Here is a 27381-nt window from a genome sequence, read left to right on the forward strand (position 1 = left end):
CTGCAGCGGCCCTATGTCCAGTCTGGCTTGTCCACTGCTGCTGTTGTTATTGTGATCCTCCCCAAAATGGATGTAAAAGGCAGACAGCAAGACCACAAACACTTTTCCAAAGCCATTTCTAAACAGCAGTTTACCAGATGGCTGTGAGCAACAAACCATCTGGTGTGCGAGATTTACCTAAAATCAGCTTTTCTACCATCCAGAAATGGTGGATGTGGAGGAATATATAACAACTCCGGAGCAAAAACAAAATTGTTGCTGTCAAATAAATGAAATGAATCGCCATATTTGAACAGAAATTTAGATCGATAAATGCTTTTTATCAGGCACTCTTTAAAAGTGCATGGAAGAGGGCATTAATGCACTGTTTGTGCATACCCTATTTTCCGGACCATAGGGCGCACCGGATTTTAAGGCGCAATGCCGATGAGCGGGTCTAGTCAGGTCTATTTTCATAAAAAAGGCGCATTAAAGGGGTCATATTATTAATTTTTTTTCTAAATGTAAAAGACTTCCTTGTGGTCTACATAACATGTAATGGTGGTTCTTTGGTCAAAATGTTGCATAGATGATGAAAAAATGTTCAACCGGAACTCTCTAATAACTAAAGTTCCTTGGGTGAATAATGTAAACTCACCACACCGGTATGTTTTAGCGCTTTCATGGCGAGTTTACTGACAGGTATAAGTAAGAACTTTACACTACTTTATATTAGAAATGGCAACAGCGGAGGATGAATGTCCCATAACTGTCATGTCTGTGTAATCATGTTTTGTTTTGTTTAGTTACTGGACTCTTTAGTTTCTGGCTTTTCACTCCCTTGTCTTGTTTCCATGGTTACCCATTAGTTTCACCTGTTCCACGTTTGGACTCATTGTGCACTCTTGTTTGTCACCATAGCAACCCATTAGTTTTCACCTGCCCTCACGACTCACGCACCTGTCTTTAATCATGTCACTATTATTTAAGCCCATTGTTGCCAGGAAGTCTCCCTGGCGACATCATACCCCTGACTCTCTGCTTCACACTTCGTTTACCTCTGCGCACTTCATGCCATGTCCAAGTAAGTTGTTTCTATTCATACCACAGTTAGCGACTTTTGTTCATGTCCTTAGTTTTTTTGCCCACGTGCAAGTATTTGTTTTCATAGCCAAGTTGTTTTACCTCCGCTGTGAGCGCCTTTTGTTTATACCTTTTTGTATTTTTTTGAGTTAGAATTAAAATGTATTCACCTTCACGCCATATCTGGTCCAAATCATTTGCACCACGGGAGAACAATCGTAGCCATAGTCCAAGTCCTGACAATAACTAGGGATGATGTTTGATAAGAAATGATCGAGTTCGAGCCCATTATCGAATCCTCTTATCGAACCGATTCCTTATCGATTCTCTTATCGAGTCCAGATAGGTTGTTGTATATGGAAAAAAAACACAATATTTGGTTTAACAAAAGCTCACTTTTATTATATAAGAAAAAAAAAATCTAATAAATAAATAAATATTGACTGTTACCCCCCCTAAAAAAATAAAATAAAATAAATAAATATTGACTGTTGTTACCCAAAGTATATTAAGTGGGATTTTTCAGAAAAACAAATATATACAGTAACACAAAAACAACCTGTCTCTGTGATCACTATAGGTGTATAAATAATAATAATATAGTGTTAAATAAAATCAGTCCCTTGGGCAGAAAACTGAAAATAATACAACTCTCCAAAAAGTGCACTTCTGCTGCTATTGGAACATAACTGTTTGTTATGATGCTCTGACATTTTTGCACTTTATTTCTTTATTGAAAGAAAATTCTATGAAGAGAAAAGTTGTTTGCAAATGTGGTTACAATGCTAAAAAATGAAAAGTTAAAGCTAAAAAAAGAAATACACTTTATTGAGTTAATATTATTTCTTTATAGGGGGAAAGATGTGATGTTATGAGCTAGGGAATATAACAACTACACTACCCAGCATGCAACGGGAGTGACGAGCATGATCGAGGGCGAGTTCTTGGTTTCTTATGTGGGTTTATTGTTAGGCAGTTTCATTAACGTCCTCCCAGCGCGGCAACAACAGCAGTCACGTTTTCGTCTACCGTAAAGCAGTTTGTCTGCCGTAAACAGCAATGTTTGTGACACTCTTAAACAGGACAATACTGCCATCTAGTGCATTTGATGAAGGCACTTTTGTGCGTGCCACACAGCAATGCATCATCAGAGAGGGTGTTCAGCAGGGTTCGAAAAATAGTGACAGAGAATAGAACAAGGATGGACAATTCAACCCTTAACTCAACAATGAGTAGATGAGTGTTATGTGTGTGTATATGTGGTAAATAAATGAACACTGAAATTCAAGTATTTATTTTATATATATATATATATATATATATATATATATATATATATATATATATATATATATATATAATACAATAAATATATATTTATAGCTAGAATTCACTGAAAGTCAAGTATTTCTTATATATATATTATATATATATATATATATATATATATATATATATATATATATATATATATATATGAAATACTTGACTTAGTATTTCGTCAAGTATTTCTTATATATATATATATATATATATACATACACACATATATATAAAATAAAAGAAATATATATTTATAGCTAGAATTCACTGAAAGTCAAGTATTTCTTATATATATATATATATATATATATATGAAATACTTGACTTAGTATTCGTCAAGTATTTCTTATATATATATATATATATATATATATATATATATATATATATATATATATATATATATATATATGAAATACTTGACTTGGTGAATTCTCGCTGTAAATATACTCCTCCCCTCTTAACCACGCCCCCAACCACGCCCCCCGCCCCCCACCTCCCGAAATTGGAGGTCTCAAGGTTGGCAAGTATGCATAAAACAAACAAGACTTACTGTGGCATGAAACAAATAACTAGCAAAAAACTTGGAATAGGACATGGAACGAGCAACATGAACTAAGCATGGAACTGTGGCATGACACAAGCATTGACGCCAGGATGACTAACTGGCAAAGACAGGCTTAAATAATAGTCTCTTGATTAGAGCAGGTGCGTGTCCCGAACACATGAGGCGGGTGAAACTAATAGGTCGCCATGGTAACTAAACAAACAAGGGAGCGCAAACAGGAACTAAAAGAGTCCAAAACTAACAGAAAATAACAAAAACATCATCCAGACCACAGATCCTGACAAATATGTCTTACCTTATACACACACCATAATAATACTCCTATGTTGAAGCACAGTACAATCCATCAAGCGGTGCGGCTTCATAGCTTACCAAAGTCCTACTAAAACATTTTGATAGATTTTTTTTATGTCATGCTCTATATTTTCAATGGAACATATAACATGTTGGTGTTGTTTACTTGAGTCACCTTGCAGTCCGCACGTATCTCTTATGTGTGACTGCCATCTACTGGTCACACTTATCATTTCACCGTGTACCAAATAAAACAGCTTCGAGGTCGAAGCACAACCAAAATAATTCCGGGTTATAAGGCGCATTGTCGAGTTTTGAGGAAACGAAAGGATATTTTAAGTGTGCCTTATAGTCCGGGAAATATGGTATATATTTCATGCCATCAAGGATATTTTAAGTGTGCCTTATAGTCCGGGAAATATGGTATATATTTCATGCCATCAAGGATATTTTAAGTGTGCCTTATAGTCCGGGAAATATGGTATATATTTCATGCCATCAAGGATATTTTAAGTGTGCCTTATAGTCCGGGAAATATGGTATATATTTCATGCCATCAGGGCCGGCCCGTGGCATAGGCCGTATAGGCAAATGCTAAGGGCGCCGTCCATCAGGGGGCGCCACACCAGTGTCACAAATGTTGGAGAAAAAAAAAAAAAAAAAAAAAAAGTTGGTACTATTATTTCTAAATACAAAACATAATCCCACGTTAATTAAAATGCAAAGTAAAGCCTATTTAATAGAAATATTATTTGTTATAACATTATAACAGCATGGTGCGCCCCCATCACTGATGGTGGAAACTTTACACTAGACTTCAGGCAACGTGGATCCTGTGCCTCTCCTGTCTTCCTCCAGACTCTGGGACCTCGATTTCCAAAGGAAATGCAAAATTTGCATGGTTGGGTGATGGTTTGGGGTGCCATGTCATCTGCTGGTGTCGGTCCACTCTGTTTCCTGAGATCCAGGGTCAACGCAGCCGTCTACCAGCAAGTTTTAGAGCACTTCATGCTTCCTACTGCTGACCTGCTCTATGGAGATGGAGATTTCAAGTTCCAACAGGACTTGGCGCCTGCACACAGCGCAAAATCTACCCGTGCCTGGTTTACGGACCATGGTATTTCTGTTCTAAATTGGCCCGCCAACTCCCCTGACCTTAGCCCCATAGAAAATCTGTGGGGTATTGTGAAAAGGAAGATGCAGAATGCCAGACCCAAAAACGCAGAAGAGTTGAAGGCCACTATCAGAGCAACCTGGGCTCTCATAACACCTGAGCAGTGCCAGAAACTCATCGACTCCATGCCACGCCGCATTAACGCAGTAATTGAGGCAAAAGGAGCTCCAACCAAGTATTGAGTATTGTACATGCTCATATTTTTCATTTTCATACTTTTCAGTTGGCCAACATTTCTAAAAATCCCTTTTTTGTATTAGCCTTAAGTAATATTCTAATTTTGTGACACACGGAATTTTGGATTTTCATTTGTTGCCACTTCAAATCATCAAAATTAAATGAAATAAACATTTGAATGCATCAGTCTGTGTGCAATGAATAAATATAATGTACAAGTTACACCTTTTTGAATGCAATTACTGAAATAAATCAAGTTTTTCAAAATATTCTAATTTACTGGCTTTTACCTGTATACACTTCACTGCCGATGTGGGGGGGGGCGCCACCTAAAATCTTGCCTAGGGCGCCAGATTGGTTAGGGCCTGCACGCCATTCATCATAAATACCGTAGAAGGCCTGGAGTCTGCAGATGTACGTGTGTCTAATCAACAACACGTGTCCTTGAGGATCGTTATCTGTGAATCTTAAAAACGGTATTGTTCTGGATAATTTGCTCGGGCTGAGTTAATCAGACGAGCTGCTCCGTTAAATAACCCACAGGCTGTGTAAAATGACATCCTTTGCATTGAACAAGTCGATCCCTGCAGAATATACATCATGAAACATTCACGTCACGTTCACAATAAGATACAGCGCACAAAAACAGCACAAATAGTATGTAACTATCCTTTCAATAAGTTATCAGCGTGGCAATTTCTTCCATTGGGGAATCTAATGGACAATGTTCCCTGCGGGGCTGCTCCAATTTTTGGGGGGGAAACACAAGGAAGGGGAATAGGAATTGAGCTTTATTCCGAGTCGGCGGGCGGATTAAAAGACGAGGAAGGGGGACAGTAATGTTATGTGCAAGGTCGCTCAAACACCTACCCGTGGTGGAGACATTGACTGATGGACTGGGCTCGCTCAGCAGCTCGCCGCGACGAGTTAGCAGCCGCAGCTCATATACGCAGTCCTGTGACCACACACACACACACACACACACACACACACACACACACACACACACACACACACGGGATGAAGCCTCACTTTGTCAACACAAGACCGTGCCTGCAATGCAAATGAAGTTGATTTGAATGTGACTAGGACTATATTAGAGAGCAAAAGAAGGAAAAGCCAAGGATTGATAGGAGACAGAATGCATGTTGACACCCACACTATATTGCCAAAAGTATTTGGCCACCTGCCTCGACTCACATATGAACTTAAAAATGCCATCCCATTCCTAACCCATAGGGTTCAATATGACCTTTTGCAGCTATTACAGCTTCAACTCTTCTGGGAAGGCTGTCCACAAGGTTGCGGAGTGTGTTTATAGGAATTTTCCAACCATTCTTCCAGGTCACACACTGATGTTGGCGGAGAAGGCCTGGCTCTCAGTATCCGTCTAATTAATCCCAAAGGTGTTCTATCAGGTCAGGACTCTGTGCAGGCCAGTCAAGTTCATCCACACCAGACTCTGTCATCCATGTCTTTATGGACCTTGCTTTGGTGCACTGGTGCACAGTCATGTTGGAAGAGGAAGGGGCCCAGCTCCAAATTGTTCCCACAAGGTTGGGAGCATGGAATTGTCCAAAAATGTTTTGGTATCCATGGATGAAGTGCTGGCTGTCCAGAGTCGGGACCCGGGGTGGACCGCTCGCCTGTGCATCGGTTGGGGACGTCTCTGCGCTGCTGACCTGTCTCCGCTCGGGATGGTCTCCTGCTGGCCCCACTATGGACTGGACTCTCACTATTATGTTAGATCCACTATGGACTGGACTCTCACTATTATGTTAGATCCACTATGGACTGGACTCTCACACTATTATGTTAGATCCACTATGGACTGGACTCTCACTATTATGTTAGATCCACTATGGACTGGACTCTCACTATAATGTTGGATCTACTATGGACTGGACTCTCACTATTATATTAGATTCACTATGGACTGGACTCTCACTATTATGTTGGATCTACTATGGACTGGACTTTCACTATTATGTTAGATCCACTATGGACTGGACTCTCACTATTATGTTAGATTAGATTCACTATGGACTGGACTCTCACTATTATGTTGGATCTACTATGGACTGGACTCTCACTATTATGTTAGATTCACTATGGACTGGACTCTCACTATTATGTTAGATCCACTATGGACTGGACTCTCACAATAATGTTGGATCTACTATGGACTGGACTCTCACTATTATATTAGATTCACTATGGACTGGACTCTCACTATTATGTTGGATCTACTATGGACTGGACTCTCACTATTATGTTAGATCCACTATGGACTGGACTCTCACTATTATGTTAGATTAGATTCACTATGGACTGGACTCTCACTATTATGTTGGATCTACTATGGACTGGACTTTCACTATTATGTTAGATCCACTATGGACTGGACTCTCACTATTATGTTAGATTAGATTCACTATGGACTGGACTCTCACTATTATGTTGGATCTACTATGGACTGGACTCTCACTATTATGTTAGATTCACTATGGACTGGACTCTCACTATTATGTTAGATCCACTATGGACTGGACTCTCACAATAATGTTGGATCTACTATGGACTGGACTCTCACTATTATATTAGATTCACTATGGACTGGACTCTCACTATTATGTTGGATCTACTATGGACTGGACTCTCACTATTATGTTAGATCCACTATGGACTGGACTCTCACTATTATGTTAGATTAGATTCACTATGGACTGGACTCTCACTATTATGTTGGATCTACTATGGACTGGACTCTCACTATTATGTTAGATTCACTATGGACTGGACTCTCACTATTATGTTAGATCCACTATGGACTGGACTCTCACAATAATGTTGGATCTACTATGGACTGGACTCTCACTATTATATTAGATTCACTATGGACTGGACTCTCACTATTATGTTAGATTAGATTCACTATGGACTGGACTCTCACTAATATGTTAGATCCACTATGGACTGGACTCTCACTATTATGTTAGATTAGATTCACTATGGACTGGACTCTCACTATTATGTTGGATCTACTATGGACTGGACTCTCACTATTATGTTAGATTCACTATGGACTGGACTCTCACTATTATGTTGGATCTACTATGGACTGGACTCTCACTATTATGTTAGATCCACTATGGACTGGACTCTCACTATTATGTTAGATCCACTATGGACTGGAATCTCACTATTATGTTAGATCCACTATGGACTGGACTCTCACTATTATGTTAGATCCACTATGGACTGGACTCTCACACTATTAAGTTAGATCCACTATGGACTGGACTCTCACTATTATGTTAGATCCACTATGGACTGGACTCTCACACTATTAAGTTAGATCCACTATGGACTGGACTCTCACTATTATGTTAGATCCATTATAGACTGGACTCTCACACTATTATGTTAGATCCACTATGGACTGGACTCTCACACTATTATGTTAGATCCACTATGGACTTGACTCTCACTATTATGTTAGATCCACTATGGACAGGACTCTCACTATTATGTTAGATCCACTACGGACTGGACTCTCACTATTATGTTAGATCCACTATGGACTGGACTCTCACTATTATGTTAGATCCACTATGGACTGGACTCTCACACTATTATGTTAGATCCACTATGGACTGGACTCTCACTATTATGTTAGATCCACTATGGACTGGATTCTCACTATTATGTTAGATCCACTATGGACTGGACTCTCACACTATTATGTTAGATCCACTATGGACTGGACTCTCAGACTATTATGTTAGATCCACTATGGACTGAACTCTCACTATTATGTTAGATCCACTATGGACTGGACTCTCACTATTATGTTAGATCCACTATGGACTGGACTCTCACTATTATGTTAGATCCACTATGGACTGGACTCTCACACTATTATGTTAGATCCACTATGGACTGGACTCTCACACTATTATGTTAGATCCACTATGGACTGGACTCTCACACTATTATATTACATCCACTATGGACTGGACTCACACTATTATGTTAGATCCACTATGGACTGGACTCTCACTATTATGTTAGATCCACTATGGACTGGATTCTCACTATTATGTTAGATCCACTATGGACTGGACTCTCACTATTATGTTAGATCCACTATGGACTGGACTCTCACACTATTAAGTTAGATCCACTATGGACTGGACTCTCACTATTATGTTAGATCCATTATAGACTGGACTCTCACACTATTATGTTAGATCCACTATGGACTGGACTCTCACACTATTATGTTAGATCCACTATGGACTTGACTCTCACTATTATGTTAGATCCACTATGGACAGGACTCTCACTATTATGTTAGATCCACTACGGACTGGACTCTCACTATTATGTTAGATCCACTATGGACTGGACTCTCACTATTATGTTAGATCCACTATGGACTGGACTCTCACACTATTATGTTAGATCCACTATGGACTGGACTCTCACTATTATGTTAGATCCACTATGGACTGGACTCTCACTATTATGTTAGATCCACTATGGACTGGACTCTCACTATTATGTTAGATCCACTATGGACTGGACTCTCATACTATTATGTTAGATCCACTATGGACTGGACTCTCACACTATTATGTTAGATCCACTATGGACTGGACTCTCACTATTATGTTAGATCCACTATGGACTGGACTCTCACACTATTATGTTAGATCCACTATGGACTGGACTCTCACTATTATGTTAGATCCACTATGGACTGGACTCTCACTATTATGTTAGATCCACTATGGACTGGACTCTCACACTATTAAGTTAGATCCACTATGGACTGGACTCTCACTATTATGTTAGATCCATTATAGACTGGACTCTCACACTATTATGTTAGATCCACTATGGACTGGACTCTCACACTATTATGTTAGATCCACTATGGACTTGACTCTCACTATTATGTTAGATCCACTATGGACAGGACTCTCACTATTATGTTAGATCCACTACGGACTGGACTCTCACTATTATGTTAGATCCACTATGGACTGGACTCTCACTATTATGTTAGATCCACTATGGACTGGACTCTCACACTATTATGTTAGATCCACTATGGACTGGACTCTCACTATTATGTTAGATCCACTATGGACTGGACTCTCACTATTATGTTAGATCCACTATGGACTGGACTCTCACTATTATGTTAGATCCACTATGGACTGGACTCTCACTATTATGTTAGATCCACTATGGACTGGACTCTCACACTATTATGTTAGATCCACTATGGACTGGACTCTCACACTATTATGTTAGATCCACTATGGACTGGACTCTCACACTATTATGTTAGATCCACTATGGACTGGACTCTCACACTATTATGTTAGATCCACTATGGACTGGACTCTCACTATTATGTTAGATCCACTATGGACTGGACTCTCACACTATTATGTTAGATCCACTATGGACTGGACTCTCACACTATTATGTTAGATCCACTATGGACTGGACACTCACTATTATGTTAGATCCACTATGGACTGGACTCTCACACTATTATGTTAGATCCACTATGGACTGGACTCTCACTATTATGTTAGATCCACTATGGACTGGACTCTCACACTATTATGTTAGATCCACTATGGACTGGACTCTCACTATTATGTTAGATCCACTATGGACTGGACTCTCACTATTATGTTAGATCCACTATGGACTGGACTCTCACTATTATGTTAGATCCACTATGGACTGGACTCTCACACTTCCTTTCACTGGAACTAAGAGGCCAAGCCCAACTCTTGAAAAACAACCCCACACCATAATTCCTCCTCCACCAAATGTCACACTCGGCACAATGCAGTCCGAAATGTAGCGTTCTCCTGGCAACCTCCAAACCCAGACTGGTCCATCAGATTGCCAGATGGAAAAGCGTGATTCATCAGTCCAGAGAAGGCGTCTCCACTGCTCTAGAGTCCAGTGGCCACGTGCTTTACACCACTGCATCCCACGCTTTGCAGTGGACTTGGTGATGTATGCCTTAGATGCAGCTGCTCGGCCATGGAAACCCATTCCATGAGGCTCTCTGCGTACTGTACGTGGGCTAATTGGAAGGTCACATGAAGTTTGGAGCTCTGTAGCAACTGACTGTGCAGAAAGTCGGCGACCTTTTTGCACTTTACCCCTCTCTGTCAGTTTACGTGGCCTACCACTTGGTGGCTGAGTTGCTGTTGTTCCCCAATCTTCCATTTTCTTATAATAAAGCCGAGAGTTGACTTTGGAATATTTAGGAGCGAGGAAATTTCACGAGTGGATTTGTTGCACAGGTGGCATCCTATGACAGTTCCACGCTGGAAATCACTGAAAGCGGCCCATTCTTTCACAAATGTTTGTAGAAACAGTCTCCATGCCTAAGTGCTTGATTTTATACACCTGTGGCCGGGCCAAGTGATTAGGGACACCTGATTCTCATCATTTGGATGGGTGGCCAAATACTTCTGGCAATATAGTCTACCTAGAAGTATTCAACAAATAAAAATCAATTTTTACTCAAAATTTGATCAGCCAGGAGAGATTGATACCTTATGTAGACCCGGGACGACTATCTGGCTGGTGTTGGCACTAATGTCTTCATCCAGACTGAGCCAGTCTCCTTGCTTGGTGCGGGACTGGAGAACAAACCCTGAGATGGGCGGGTTCCGGGCTTCCGCCAGGGACCACTGCAGAACAATACCTGCTGAGCCTTGATAAGCTGACAGCGACACAGGCTGACCTCTCGGCGGTGCAGCGTCTGGTAGGGAAAAAAAACAAAAACAGTTTTTAGGTAATTAAGCAGCAGCCCCAAGATAGTGAGTTGGAATCAGAGAGCAGGAAATTACATTCCTGATGCTCAAACAGATTTGCTTACAGCGGCTGCCAACAATTTAACGTAAACAACTGAAGGGATCTCGGATGAATTTTGTCTTTTCTGACTAGTAAATGTTCCGACAATGTTGGATACTTGCGTTAAACACCGCCAAAGCGTCAAGTCATTGTGCATTTTGGCGTGAGCTTACGCACAGTTTTGCCTACCTCTCTGTTAACGGGTTTTGTTGTGCTGCCACAGGTGGACGTACTCACACAGACATTAGGTCAAACTCTCTTATAGAGTTTTAGACAATGAGGAAACACAATAAAACAGGGGTCCCCCAACTTTTTGACCCAGGGGGCCGGATTGGGTTAAAAAAAAATTGGCCAGGGGCCTACATACATACATACATACATACATACAGACATACATATATATATATATATATATATATATATATATATATATATATAGTCGTGATCAAAAGTGTACATACACTTGTAAAGAACATCATGTCATAGCTGTTTTGAGTTTCCAATCATTTCTACAACTCTTATTGTTTTTGTGATGTAGTGATTGGAGCACATACTTGTTGGTCACAAAAAACATTCATGAAGTTTGCTTCTTTTATGAATTTATTATGGGTCTACTGAAAATGTGAGCAAATGTGCTGGGTCAAACCACAAGCTTCTGCTTGAATTTTTGACCACTCCTCTTGACAAAATTGGTGCAGTTCGGCTACATTTGTTGGTTTTCTGACATGGACTTGTTTCTTCAGCATTGTCCACATGTTACTTGTGATTTAGGGCTGTATAAATAAACATTGATTGATTGATTGATTGATTTAAGTCAGGACTTTGGGAAGGACATTCTAAAACTTAAATTTTAGCCCGATTTAGCCATTCCTTTACCACTTTTGACGTGTGTTTGGGGTCATTGTCCTGTTGGAACACCCAACTGCGCCCCAGACCCAACCTCCGGGCTGATGATTTTGGAGTGGAGTGATTTTTGTTTCATTTGTGTTAGAATAATTATGTGTAAGTTATCACACAACTTTAATATGCTTATAGTCCGTTGTTATAGTTATTCCGGACGGACGGACAGACCGACAGACCGACAGACCGACAGACAGACAGACAGACCGGCAGACAGACCGGCAGACAGACCGACAGACCGATAGACAGACCAACCGAACGACAGACCGGTAGACTCACCGACCGACAGACCGACAGACCGACCGACAGACCGACAGACCGATAGACCGACAGACCGGTGACAGACCGATAGACAGACCAACCGAACGACAGACCGGTAGACTCACCGACCGACAGACCGACAGACCGACCGACAGACCGACAGACCGATAGACCGACCGACAGACCGACAGACAGACAGACAGACCGACAGACAGACCGACAGACCGATAGACCGACCGACAGACCGACAGACAGACAGACAGACCGACAGACAGACCGACAGACCGGTGACAGACCGACAGACCGATAGACAGACCAACCGAACGACCGAACGACAGACCGGTAGACTGACCGACCGACAGACCGACCGACAGACCGACAGACCGACCGACAGACCGACAGACCGACCGACAGACCGACCGAGAGACCGATAGACCGACAGACAGACCGACCGACAGACCGAGAGACCGACAGACCGACAGACCGACAGACAGACAGACAGACAGACAGACAGACAGACAGACAGACAGACAGACAGACCGACAGACCGACAGACCGACCGACCGACCGACCGACAGACAGATAGACCGGAGACTCCTGGAGTAGCGCCTAAGCACATTTTGACAGGTTAGAACCATATAAACCATCTCAGGCTCTAAGAGCTTTAGGGAGTGGTCGCCTGCTGACGCAAAGAACCAGGACGAAACAAGGTGAGGCTGTGTTTCAGTTTGATGCAGCTAAAATCTGAAACAGTCTTGCAGAATATGTGAGACAGGCATTCATGTTGGCAATGTTCAAATCCAAGCTGAAAACATGTATTTTTAGCAGTGAGAGTATTTTATCTACACTCTTTGCTTTTAATTCACTTAATTCACAATTATATTTATGATGATTGTATTTATTTATGATTGTATTTGCCTTCTTGTAATTGTCTGCATCTATAAAGCAATTTGGATAGCCTCGCGTACAAACTGTGCTCTCTAAATAAACGTGCCTTGCCTATTTGGAGCAAGCGCGAGTCAATAACTAGCTGGACACGTGCAGTACTGATTGAGAATTGTTGTCAGGTCCAGGGGGCGTGACAGGAAATAATTGAGAAGCAGTGCGTTAAATAACTAAGAACAGTTCACTTGAAAACTCATTACTCACGTGACACAAAACATGAATATGTTGCCTTATGCTGGCGTTCAATTCAATGCCACATATAATACATAATGCACTTTATGGTGCGTGTGGTCGTTGTGAGAGCCAGGCGGCTGTTGGACGGATATAAGGTATTTTATTTTTTGTTATATTTTTATAATATAATGCATTTTTTAGGTGTACAATTTTTGATGGATAACTTGCTTCGAAATCATAAGTTAAGCAGATATTTAAGTATTTATTTGGATTTTGACTAACAAAGTTAGATAATACAATAGTTGTTGCAATATTGGACACTATTTTGTTTTCCTGTCAAACTATAAAAAAAACCTAATACCTTTAGTCAGAAAATAAGAAAGTAAAGAGAAAATATAAGGTATTTTATTTGTATTTATCTTTTTTTTTTTTTATAATATAAGGTATTTTTTAGGTGTACAATTTGATGGATAACTTGCTTTGAAATCATACGTTAAGCAGATATTTACGTATTTATTTGGATTTTGACCAAAAAAGTTAGATAATATAATATATGTTGCAATAGTGGACACTCATTTTTCCCTAACAAACTAGAAAAAAAAACTAATACCTTTAGTCAGAAAATAAGAAAGTAAAGAAAGAAAATATAAGGTATTTTATTTTCAGTTATTTTTTTATAATAAAGTATTTTTTGGGTGTACAATTTGATGGATAACTTGCTTCGAAATCATAAGTTAAGCAGATATTTAAGTATTTATTTGGATTTTGACCAACAAAGTTAGATAATATAATATTTGTTGCAATATTGGACACTATTTTGTTTTCCTGTCAAACTAGAAAAATGTCTTAATACCTTTAGTCAGAAAATAAGAAAGTAAAGAAAGAAAATATAAGGTATTTTATTTTTATTTAACTTATTCTTTCTTTTTTTTTTTTTAATATAATGTATTTTTAGGTGTACAATTTCATGGACAACTTGCTTTGAAATCATAGGTTAAGCAGATATTTAAGTATTTATTTGGATTTTGACCAAAAAATTCGGATAATATAATATTTGTTGCAATATTGGACACTGTTTATTTCCCTGTCAAACTACAAAACAACTAATACATTTAATCGGAAAATAAGAAAGTAAAGAAAGAAAATATAAGGTATTTTATTTTTTTAGATTTTATTAATTTTTTTATAATATAAGGTATTTTTTTTAGGTGTACAATTTGAAGGTTAACTTGCTTTGAAATCATACATTAAGCAAATATTTAAGTATTTATTTTGATTTTGACCAAAAAAGTTAGATAATATAATATTTGTTGCAATATTGGACACTATTTTGTTTTCCTGTCAAACTAGAAAAATGTCTTAATACCTTTAGTCAGAAAATAAGAAAGTAAAGAAAGAAAATATAAGGTATTTTATTTTTATTTAACTTATTCTTTTTTTTTTTTTTTTTTTTTTAATATAATGTATTTTTTAGGTGTACAATTTGATGGACAACTTGCTTTGAAATCATAGGTTAAGCAGATATTTAAGTATTTATTTGGATTTTGACCAAAAAATTCGGATAATATAATATTTGTTGCAATATTGGACACTGTTTATTTCCCTGTCAAACTACAAAAAAACTAATACATTTAATCGGAAAATAAGAAAGTAAAGAAAGAAAATATAAGGTATTTTATTTTTTTAGAATTTATTTATTTTTTTATAATATAAGGTATTTTTTTTAGGTGTACAATTTGATGGTTAACTTGCTTTGAAATCATACGTTAAGCAAATATTTAAGTATTTATTTTGATTTTGACCAAAAAAGTTAGATAATATAATATTTGTTGCAATATTGGACACTATTTTGTTTTCCTGTCAAACTAGAAAAATGTCTTAATACCTTTAGTCAGAAAATAAGAAAGTAAAGAAAGAAAATATAAGGTATTTTATTTTTATTTAACTTATTCATTTATTTATTTTTTAATATAATGTATTTTTTAGGTGTACAATTTGATGGACAACTTGCTTTGAAATCATAGGTTAAGCAGATATTTAAGTATTTATTTGGATTTTGACCAAAAAACTCGGATAATATAATATTTGTTGCAATATTGGACACTGTTTATTTCCCTGTCAAACTACAAAAAAACTAATACATTTAATCGGAAAATAAGAAAGCAAAGAAAGAAAATATAAGGTATTTTATTTTTTTACATTTTATTTATTTTTTTATAAAATAAGGTATTTTTTTTAGGTGTACAATTTGATGGTTAACTTGCTTTGAAATCATACGTTAAGCAAATATTTAAGTATTTATTTTGATTTTGACCAAAAAAGTTAGATAATATAATATTTGTTGCAATATTTGACACTATTTTGTTTTCCTGTCAAACTAGAAAAAAACCTAATACCTTTAGTCAGAAAATAAGAAAGTAAAGAGCGAAAATATAAGGTATTTTATTTGTATTTATCTTATTATTTTTTTATAATATAAGGTATTTTTTAGGTGTACAATTTGATGGATAACTTGCTTTGAAATCATATGTTAAGCAGATATTTACGTATTTATTTGGATTTTGACCAACAAAGTTAGATAATATAATATTTGTTGCAATAGTGGACACTGTTTTTTTTCCTGTCATACTAGAAAAAAAAATACCTTTAGTAAGAAAATAAGAAAGTAAAGAAAGAAAATAAGGTATTTTATTTTTTTAGATTTTATTAATTTTTTTATAATATAAGGTATTTTTTAGGTGTACAATTTGATGGATAACTTGCTTTGAAATCATACGTTAAGCAGATATTTACGTATTTATTTGGATTTTGACCAACAAAGTTAGATAATATAATATTTGTTGCAATGTTGGACACTATTTTTTTTCCTGTCATACTAGAAAAAAAATACCTTTAGTAAGAAAATAAGAAAGTAAAGAAAGAAAATATAAGGTATTTTATTTTTTTCGATTTTATTAATTTTTTTTATAATAAGGTATTTTTTTTAGGTATACAATTTGATGGATAACTTGCTTCAAAATCATAAATTAAGCAGATATTTAAGTATTTATTTTGATTTTGACCAAAAAAGTTAGATAATATAATATTTGTTGCAATATTGGACACTATTTTTTCCCTGTCATACTAGAAAAAAAATACCTTTAGTTTTATTTTTTGATATTATAAGGTATTTTTTAGGTGTACAATTTGATGGATAACTTGCTTTGAAATAATAGCTTAAGCAGATATTTAAGTATTTATTTGGATTTTGACCAAAAAGTTAGACAATATAATATTTGTTGCAATATTGGACACTATTTTTTCCCTGTCACATTCGAAAAAAAAATAGCTTTAGTAAGAAAATAAGAGAGTAAAGAAAGAAAATATAAGTTATTAAAAAAATGTTATATTATATGGTCTTTTTTAGGTGTACAATATGATGGATAACTTGCTTCAAAATCATAAATTAAGCAGATATTTAAGTATTTATTTGGATTTTGACCAACAAAGTTAGATAATATAATATTTGTTGCAATATTGGACACTATTTTTTTCCCTGTCAAACTACAAAAAAAACCTAATACCTTTAGTCATAAAATAAGAAAGTAAAGAAAGAAAATATAAGGTATTTTATTGACACATATAAAATGACGTGGAGGGCCAGATTTGGCCCCCGGCCTTGAGTTTGACACCTGTGCTGTAATGCTTCCAATGAGGTTGTAGCAAGTAATAAATCGGGTTGGATGACCTCCAAGAGTGAAGAGAAAGACTCTCCAAAACCAATATTTTATGCTTTTTCTTATTGGAAAGAAGATGAGATTTGTTTCCTTCAGTCTGTTTTGGAGTTCTATGACAGAAAGACAAAAAGAGGGTACTCACCTAAAGTCCGAGCGCTGATAATTTGGCTAAAAGGTCCGGTGCCCATCTTGTTGTGGGACAGCACGCTGAACTGGAAGTCCGTAGCGGGCGACAGGCCGCTCACCAGCAGGGTGTGGCCCGAGCGGGGGGGCACGGGCACGGAGAACCACTCCTGCTTGCCTTCGCTATTACGCACTGACATCTTCTTCACCCTGCGGAAGGAGCGAGAGATGTGAAAACAAAAGAGAGGAGGGTAACTCCTCAGCCTTCCTGGTAAGGTCTATTCAGGTGTACTGGAGAGGAGGCTAGGCCGGCCGGATAGTCCAACCTCGGATTCAGGAGGAACAGTGTGGTTTTGGTCCTGGTCGTGGAACTGTGGACCAGCTCTATACTCTCGGCAGGGTCCTTGAGGGTGCATGGGAGTTTGCCCAACCAGTCTACATGTGCTTTGTGGACTTGGAGAAGGCATTCGACCGAAGTCCTGTGGGGAGTGCTCAGAGAGTATGGGGTATCGGACTGTCTGATTGTGGCGGTCCACTCCCTGTATGATCAGTGTCAGAGCTTGGTCCGCATTGCCGGTAGTAAGTCGGACACGTTTCCAGTGAGGGTTGGACTCCGCCAAGGCTGCCCTTTGTCACTGATTCTGTTCATAACTTTTATGGACAGAATTTCTAGGCGCAGTCAAGGCGTTGAGGGGATCCGGTTTGGTGGCTGCAGGATTAGGTCTCTATTTTTTGCAGATGATGTGGTCCTGATGGCTTCATCTGGCCAGGATCTTCAGCTCTCACTGGATCGGTTCGCAGCCGAGTGTGAAAAAGTCCTGTAGGGAGTGCTCAGAGAGTATGGGGTATCGGACTGTCTGATTGTGGCGGTCCGCTCCCTGTATGATCAGTGTCAGAGCTTGGTCCGCATGGCCGGGAGTAAGTCGGACACGTTTCCAGTGAGGGTTGGACTCCGCCAAGGCTGCCCTTTGTCACCCATTCTGTTCATAACTTTTATGGACAGAATTTCTAGGCGCAGTCAAGGCGTTGAGGGGATCCGGTTTGGTGGCTGCAGGATTAGGTCTCTGCTTTTTGCAGACGATGTGGTCCTGATGGCTTCATCTGGCCAGGATCTTCAGCTCTCACTGGATCGGTTCGCAGCCGAGTGTGAAGCAACTGGGATGAGAATCAGCACCTCCAAGTCCGAGTCCATGGTTATCGCCCGGAAAAGGGTGGAGTGCCATCTCCGGGTTGGGGAGGAGATCTTGCCCCAAGTGGAGGAGTTCAAGTACCTCGGAGTCTTGTTCACGAGTGAGGGAAGAGTGGATTGTGAGATCGACAGGCGGATCGGTGCGGCGTCTTCAGTAATGCGGACGCTGTATCGATCCGTTGTGGTGAAGAAGGAGCTGAGCCGGAAGGCAAAGCTCTCAATTTACCGGTCGATCTACGTTCCCATCCTCACCTATGGTCATGAGCTTTGGGTTATGACCGAAAGGACAAGATCACGGGTACAAGCGGCCCAAATGAGTTTCCTCCGCCGGGTGGCGGGGCTCTCCCTTAGAGATAGGGTGAGAAGCTCTGCCATCCGGGGAGGAGCTCAAAGTAAAGCCGCTGCTCCTCCACATGGAGAGGAGCAAGATGAGGTGGTTCGGGCATCTGGTCAGGATGCCACCCGTATGCCTCCCAAGGGACGTGTTTCGGGCACGTCCGACCGGTAGGAGGCCACGGGGAAGAGTTCAAGTACCTCGGAGTCTTGTTCACGAGTGAGGGAAGAGTGGATTGTGAGATCGACAGGCGGATCGGTGCGGCCATCCATCCATTTTCTACCGCTTATTCCCTTTGGGGTCGCGGGGGGCGCTGGAGCCTATCTCAGCTACAATCGGGCGGAAGGCGGGGTACACCCTGGACAAGTCGCCACCTCATCGCAGGGCCAACACAGACAGACAGACAACATTCACACTCACATCCACACACTAGGGCCAATTTTAGTGTTGCCAATCAACTTATCCCCAGGTGCATGTCTTTGGTGCGGCGTCTTCAGTAATGCGGACGCTGTATCGATCCGTTGTGGTGTAGAAGGAGCTGAGCCGGAAGGCAAAGCTCTCAATTTACCGGTCGATTTACGTTCCCATCCTCACCTATGGTCATGAGCTTTGGGTTATGACCGAAAGGACAAGATCACGGGTACAAGCGGCCGAAATGAGTTTACGCTTCTCACCCTATCTCTCCCTTAGAGATAGGGTGAGAAGCTCTGTCATCCGGGAGGAGCTCAAACCAAAGCTGCTGCTCCTCCACATGGAGAGGAACCAGATGAGGTGGTTCGGGCATCTGGTCAGGATGCCACCCGTACGCCTCCCAAGGGACGTGTTTCGGGCACGTTCGACTGGTAGGAGATCACGGGGAAGAGTTCAAATACCTCGGAGTCTTGTTCACGAGTGAGGGAAGAGTGGATGGTGAGATCGACAGGCGGATCGGTGCGGCGTCTTCAGTAATGCGGACGCTGTATCGATCCGTTGTGGTGTAGAAGGAGCTGAGCCGGAAGGCAAAGCTCTCAATTTACCGGTCGATTTACGTTCCCATCCTCACCTATGGTCATGAGCTTTGGGTTATGACCGAAAGGACAAGATCACGGGTACAAGCGGCCGAAATGAGTTTACGCTTCTCACCCTATCTCTCCCTTAGAGATAGGGTGAGAAGCTCTGTCATCCGGGAGGAGCTCAAACTAAAGCTGCTGCTCCTCCACATGGAGAGGAACCAGATGAGGTGGTTCGGGCATCTGGTCAGGATGCCACCCGAACTCCTCCCAAGGGACGTGTTTCGGGCACGTTCGACTGGTAGGAGATCACGGGGAAGAGTTCAAATACCTCGGAGTCTTGTTCACGAGTGAGGGAAGAGTGGATCGTGAGATCGACAGGCGGATCGGTGCGGCGTCTTCAGTAATGCGGACGCTGTATCGATCCGTTGTGGTGAAGAAGGAGCTGAGCCGGAAGGCAAAGCTCTCAATGTACCGGTCGATCTACGTTCCCATCCTCACCTATGGTCATGAGCTTTGGGTTATGACCGAAAGGACAAGATCACGGGTACAAGCGGCCCAAATGAGTTTCCTCCGTCGGGTGGCGGGGCTCTCCCTTAGAGATAGGGTGAGAAGCTCTGTCATCAGAGTAAAGCCGCTGCTCCTCCACATGGAGAGGAGCCAGATGAGGTGGTTCGGGCATCTGGTCAGGATGCCACCCACCTAGGGAGGTGTTTAGGGCACGTCCGACCGGTAAGAGGCCACGGGGAAGACCCAGGACACGTTGGGAAGACTATGTCTCCCGGCTGGCCTGGGAACGCCTCGGGATCCCCCGGGAGGAGCTGGACGAAGTGGCTGGTGAGAGGGAAGTCTGGGCTTCCCTGCTTAGGCTGCTGCCCCCGCGACCCGACCTCGGATAAGCGGAAGAAGATGGATGAATGGATGGATGGATAATTCCGGGAGTCGGCTTTCATGAAACATGACAGAAACGTGGCTTCCATTAATCATTCACTCCAAAATGTGGTTTCAAAGGCAGAACTGATGTATTCCTACTACAGCACTCCAATTAGCCATTGTGGTTATCACCGGCAGAGCAGAGGTCCTGCATATTATTTTTTTTCATACAGAGCACATTTCTTTGACACCGGAGGCCAAAGGAGAAGAAAAGTCTCCACCTGCTCACATCGGAAAGAACTTAAGAAAATGATTAAAGTCAGGTCAGAAGTGTAATCTTTCATTAAAGGGTATGTTTTATTAACGCCGTGCGGTTAATTGCAGGGTCCTGTTTGAAGTGTGGAAACAAGGATGGCTTTCCACAACTACACAAACATTAATATGCAATGTCTTGAGATATTCACATGATATTAGTCTGGCTTGAATTGATTCATGTCCATGCTGTCGCTCAGATATTATCCTGTGATGTCCCTTTTTCAACATGCTTACAGTCCTGTTCCCATTCTAGTCCACACTATTCAGTACATCATATTGGATACACTGGTACCTTGGTTTTTGGCGAACAATTTGATCAGTTATTATACAGCAAAAACATTGCCATAGTATTATGCCCGAATTATCATTTTGTATACAAGATATACAAACCCCAAAACCAGTGAAGTTGTCACGTTGTGTAAATGCTAAATAAAAAAAAAGAATACAATGATTTGCAAATACCTTTCAACTTATATTCAATTGAATAGACTGCAAACTTTGTTATTTTTTGCAAATATCAGCTCATTTGGAATTTGATGCCTGCAACATGGTTGAAAAAAGCTGGCACAAGTGGCAAAAAAGACTGAGAAAGTTGAGGAAGGCTCATCAAACACTTATTTGGAACATCCCACAGGTGAACGGGCTAATTGGGAACAGGTGGGTGCCATGATTGGTTAGAGATGCTACCTCAGTAGAAACATTTAAGTCCCATCTCAAAACTCATTTGTATACTCTAGCCTTTGAATAGCCCCCCTTTTTTTAGACCAGTTGATCTGCCGTTTCTTTTCTTTTCTCCTCTGCTCCCCCCTATCCCTTGTGGAGGGGAAGACACACAGATCCGGTGGCCATGGATGGGGTGCTGGCTGTCAGGGGTCGGGACCCGGGGTGGACCGCTCGCCTGTATATCGGTTGGGAACATCTCTGCGCTGCTGACCCGTCTCCGCTCGGGATGGTTTCCTGCTGACCCCACTGTGGACTGGACTCTTACTGTTATGCTGGATCCACTATGGACTGGACTCTCACAATATTATGTTAGACCCACTCGACATCCATTGCATTCGGTCTCCCTAGAGGGGGGGGGTTACCCACATATGCGGTCCTCTCCAAGGTTTCTCATAGTCATTCACATCGACGTCCCACTGGGGTGAGTTTTTCCTTGCCCTTATGTGGGCTTTGTACCGAGGATGTCGTTGTGGCTTGTGCAGCCCTTTGAGACACTTGTGATTTAGGGCTATATAAATAAACATTGATTGATTGATTGATGATTGGGTATAAAAGCAGCTTCCATGAAATGCTCAGTCATTCACAAACAAGGACGGGGTCGAGGGTCACTACTTTGTCAACAAATGCGTGAGCAAATTGTTAAAGAATAACATTTCTTAACGAGCTATTGCAAGGAATTTAGGGATTTCACCATCTACGGTCCGTAATAACATCAAAAGGTTCAGAGAATCTGGAGATATCACTGCACGTAACATTGAATGCCCGTGACCTTGGATCCCTCAGGCGGTACTGCATCAAAAAAACGACATCAGTGTGTAAAGGATATCACCACATGGGCTCAGGAACACTTCAGAAAACCACTGTCAGTAACTACAGTTGGTCGCTACATCTGTAAGTGCAAGTTAAAATTCTACTATGCAAAGCGAAAGCCATTTATCAACAACACCCAGAAACGCCGCCGGCTTCGCTGGGCCTGAGCTCATCTGTACCGCGATACTATATCAGTACCGGTATACCGTACAACCCTGGTAGACACAATTTTATAGTCTGCACATGCTGTTTAGTAGATCTTAGTAGATCTGTCACGGCCAGGGCGCATTGCCCTCATCTTTGCACTCTAGCTTGCCACACCTCGGAACGCGCCCACGGCCGCGTCACGCCCCCCACATGCCGGCAAGGCTGTGGGCGATCAGCAATCAGCGCACCTGGACCTGATGAGAGTAAGCTGTATAAAGCACCAGTGGACCCAGGGATCCATGCAGAAACTTAGTTTACCCCTGGTGTACCTTCCGTCCCGAGTCTTACCAGTTGTTTCCCCCCGTGGTTTTGGACTGCCTTCCTCGATCCTCGACCCTCGCTCTGGACACGGACTCTGACGCCTCTCTCTGCCCCACGGACCTCACGCGGATCACAGACCACTTTTGCCTACTAGCACCCCTTTGGATTTGTCTGCGTCCACATCCAACATCACGGTAATACACAACAGCTAACTACACACATAGTCTAACACCACTCACTCTTGGATTTGGTCACACACTCTATTTCCTTAGTTTAGTAGTAGTGTTTGTTTATAAATATATATATATATATATATATATATATATATATATATATACTGCAAAAACTGAAATGTAATTAAGATGAAATATGTCAAATAAGGGTGATATTTGCTTATTTTCTGTCTGATAAGATAATTCTTCTCACTAAGCAAATTTTATGTTAGAGTGTTTTACTTGTTTTAAGTGTTTTGGTCCTAATTGATCTCAGTCAGATATTACAGCTTGTTGCTGAGATTTGATGACCTATATTGAGTAAAACATGCTTGAAACTAGAATATCAAGTGTTGCAAAGCTGTGTCATCAACACTCACAAGTATAAAACTACTTTTTTAAACTAATAATTTCTTACTTCAAGCATGAAAAAAAAAATTATGATGCCGAGCGCATATCATTATGTCAAGATAATGGCACTAGCGTTTACTTAATTTAAAAATATTTTTCAACATATTGAGCAAAAAGGTCTCTTTTTTTTCTACCAAGAAAAGTGCACTTGTTATTAGTGAGAATAAACTTATTTTAAGGTATTTTTGGGTTCATTGAGGTTAGCTAATTTTACTTGTTTTGGAAAGTTTTGACAAGCCAAATTTTCTTGTTCTATTGGCAGATAATTTTGCTTAGTTCAAATAAAATACCCAACATTTTTGTATTTTTTTTTCTTGTTTTTGAACACTGACTTTTTGCAATATATATATATATATATATATATATATATATATATATATATATATTTAACATCACTATCCCCCTGGTGTCTGAGCCGTCATCTCCCTCTGTGTAACCATAACAAGATCAGGTTTTGTGTTAATATTTTTGGTGGTCCTAGAACAAATTAATTGGTAATACGTTGTTTACTCAGTTGGGAAATTGTGTTAGATATAAATATAAACGGAATACAATGATTTGCAAATCCTTTTCAACCCATATTCAATTGAATGCACTACAAAGACAACATATTTGATGTTCAAACTCATAAACTTTTTTTTTTTTTTGCAAATAATTAACTTAGAATTTCATGGCTGCAACACGTGCCAAAGTAGTTGGGAAAGGGCATGTTCACCACTGTGTTACATGGCCTTTCCTTTTAACAACACTCAGTAAACGTTTGGGAACTGAGGAGACACATTTTTGAAGCTTCTCAGGTGGAATTCTTTCCCATTCTTGCTTGATGTACAGCTTAAGTTGTTCAACAGTCCGGGGGTCTCCGTTGTGCTATTTTAGGCTTCATAATGCGCTACACATTTTCAATGGGAGACAGGTCTGGACTACAGGCAGGCCAGTCTAGTACCCGCACTCTTTTACTATGAAGCCACGCTGTTGTAACACGTGCAGAATGTGGCTTGGCATTGTCTTGCTGAAATAAGCAGGGGCGTCCATGGTAACGTTGCTTGGATGGCAATATGTTGCTCCAAAACCTGTATGTACCTTTCAGCATTAATGGTGCCTTCACAGATGTGTAAGTTACCCATGCCTTGGGCACTAATACACCCCCATACCATCACACATGCTGGCTTTTACACTTTGCGCCTATAACAATCCGGATGGTTCTTTTCCTCTTTGGTCCGGAGGACACGACGTCCACAGTTTCCAAAAACAATTTGAAATGTGGACTCGTCAGACCACAGAACACTTTTCCACTTTGCATCAGTCCATCTTAGATGAGCTCAGGCCCAGCGAAGCCGACGGCGTTTCTGGGTGTTGTTGATAAACGGTTTTTGCCTTGCATAGGAGAGTTTTAACTTGCACTTACAGATGTAGCGACCAACTGTAGTTACTGACAGTGGGTTTCTGAAGTGTTCCTGAGCCCATGTGGTGATATCCTTTACACACCGATGTCGCTTGTTGATGCAGTACAGCCTGAGGGATCGAAGGTCACGGGCTTAGCTGCTTACGTGCAGTGATTTCTCCAGATTCTCTGAACCCTTTGATGATATTACGGACCGTAGATGGTGAAATCCCTAAATTCCTTGCAATAGCTGGTTGAGAAAGGTTGTTCTTAAACTGTTCAACAATTTGCTCACGCATTTGTTGACAAAGCGGTGACCCTCGCCCCCATCCTTGTTTGTGAATGACTGAGCATTTCATGGAATCTACTTTTATACCCAATCATGGCACCCACCTGTTCCCAATTAGCCTGCACACCTGTGTAAATAAGTGTTTGATGAGCATTCCTCAACTTTATCGGTATTTATTGCCACCTTACCCAACTTCTTTGTCACGTGTTGCTGGCATCAAATTCTAAAGTTAATGATTATTTGCAACAACAAAAAAATGTTTATCAGTTTGAACATCAAATATGTTGTCTTTGTAGCATATTCAACTGAATATGGGTTGAAAATGATTTGCAAATCATTGTTTATATTTACATCTAACACAATTTCCCAACTCATATGGAAACATGGTTTGTATAAGAGAATATAAAGCACAGCAAACCTGCTTTGTTCATGTCTCCATCATTATAAAAGTGCTGTTCACCACGAAGCAATTTATTAGGTTGCCGCTTCCTAATGTTGCAAAAGAATGGCCGCTGCGTTAGAAAGCTGGGCCATGTTTCATTGTAGCTGCCGAGAAGTGATAACGGATAAATGAATTCCTCAACCTAAAGATCAATAGAGTAACACCGGCGCTCTCAATGGCTGCCATGGTTACAGCCTGAGCGGAAAGTGGGAGGCTTAACACCCACCAAACTGAAAATGTCTGTGCTGAACCGCCATCAAAGCCTGCCTCCCAGGATATATTGGCCTGCTTCACCCCTGGAGATACGGACAGCGATGTCGCCGCGTGGGGGCTGGTTCCTGTAATGGGAATCACAGACAGGAGGTCATGTCAATTGAACAGCCCCGGTAGCATTAACAGCCGTCTTGAACTGCACCCATGTTAAGCGTCTGGAGGCAGAGTGGAGGTGCAGGCATCCTCACGGAAAGAGAACGTGGTTATGCTGCCAAAAGAGCTCAATTCAACAAGAATAGAAGAAATAATTCTGCAATTAAACCTGCTTATGTCAACGCCCCTCCAACTGGCTGACTGACATAAGCAAAATATGACGCATTGTAAGTAGAGATGTCCGATAATGGCTTTTTTTGCCGATATCCGATATTGTCCAACTCTTAATTACCGATACCGATATATACAGTCGTGGAATCAACACATTATTATGCCTCATTTTGTTGTGATGCCCCCGCTGGATGCATTAAACAATGTAACAAGGTTTTCCAAAATAAAACAACTCAAGTTATGGAAAAAAGTGCCATATTTATTATTGAAGTCACAAAGTGCTTTTTTTTTTTTAACATGCCTCAAAACAGCAGCTTGGAAATTTGGGACATGCTCTCCCTGAGAGAGCATGAGGAGGTTGAGGTGAGCGGTGTTGAGTTGGGGTGTGTAGGGTGTAGCGGGGGGGTGTATATTGTAACGTCCCGGAAGAGTTAGTGCTGCAAGGGTTTCTGGGTATTTGTTCTGTTGTGTTTATGTTGTGTTACGGTGCGGATGTTCTTTTTCGTCCTGATTAAGAGGAATGTTTTGATGGTGGAACGGTCGAAATGCATTGAAAAATGTGGGAGGAGTAGTCGCCATAAAAAAGGGTGGAAATTGGGCTCTGCAAAACCAGGAATTGTGGAAAATCCTGGAATTTTTTTTAACTTGGAAAAGGGGAAGTTTGAATTTCCACAATGGTGAAATGTGTTAAAGGTGGAATGGTTTGAATAGGTTGAAAAATGTGGAAATGGTGGACGTTTGAAGTGTGAAGTGAAGTGAATTATATTTATATAGCGCTTTTCTCTCATGAC

At 40.6% G+C, this 27381-nt stretch overlaps 1 protein-coding gene across 3 annotated transcripts in view; it reads right to left on the reverse strand.

Moving 5' to 3' along the window:
• The window catches only part of igsf9a (immunoglobulin superfamily, member 9a), a 228671-nt gene that overhangs the window by 35018 nt on the left and 166272 nt on the right, over positions 1-27381 (reverse strand). For all 3 annotated transcript variants that reach the window (XM_061980875.2, XM_061980874.2, XM_061980872.2), the window contains exons 14-17: positions 26280-26391; positions 17637-17827; positions 11198-11406; positions 5469-5553 (exon numbers count right to left, since the gene is read on the reverse strand). In XM_061980875.2, the coding sequence (XP_061836859.2) occupies positions 5469-5553; positions 11198-11406; positions 17637-17827; positions 26280-26391 (597 nt within the window). The remainder of the gene's footprint in view (positions 1-5468; positions 5554-11197; positions 11407-17636; positions 17828-26279; positions 26392-27381) is intronic.

The sequence above is a fragment of the Nerophis lumbriciformis genome, linkage group LG20, assembly GCF_033978685.3.
Source record: "Nerophis lumbriciformis linkage group LG20, RoL_Nlum_v2.1, whole genome shotgun sequence".
Taxonomy (NCBI): Eukaryota; Metazoa; Chordata; class Actinopteri; order Syngnathiformes; family Syngnathidae; genus Nerophis; species Nerophis lumbriciformis.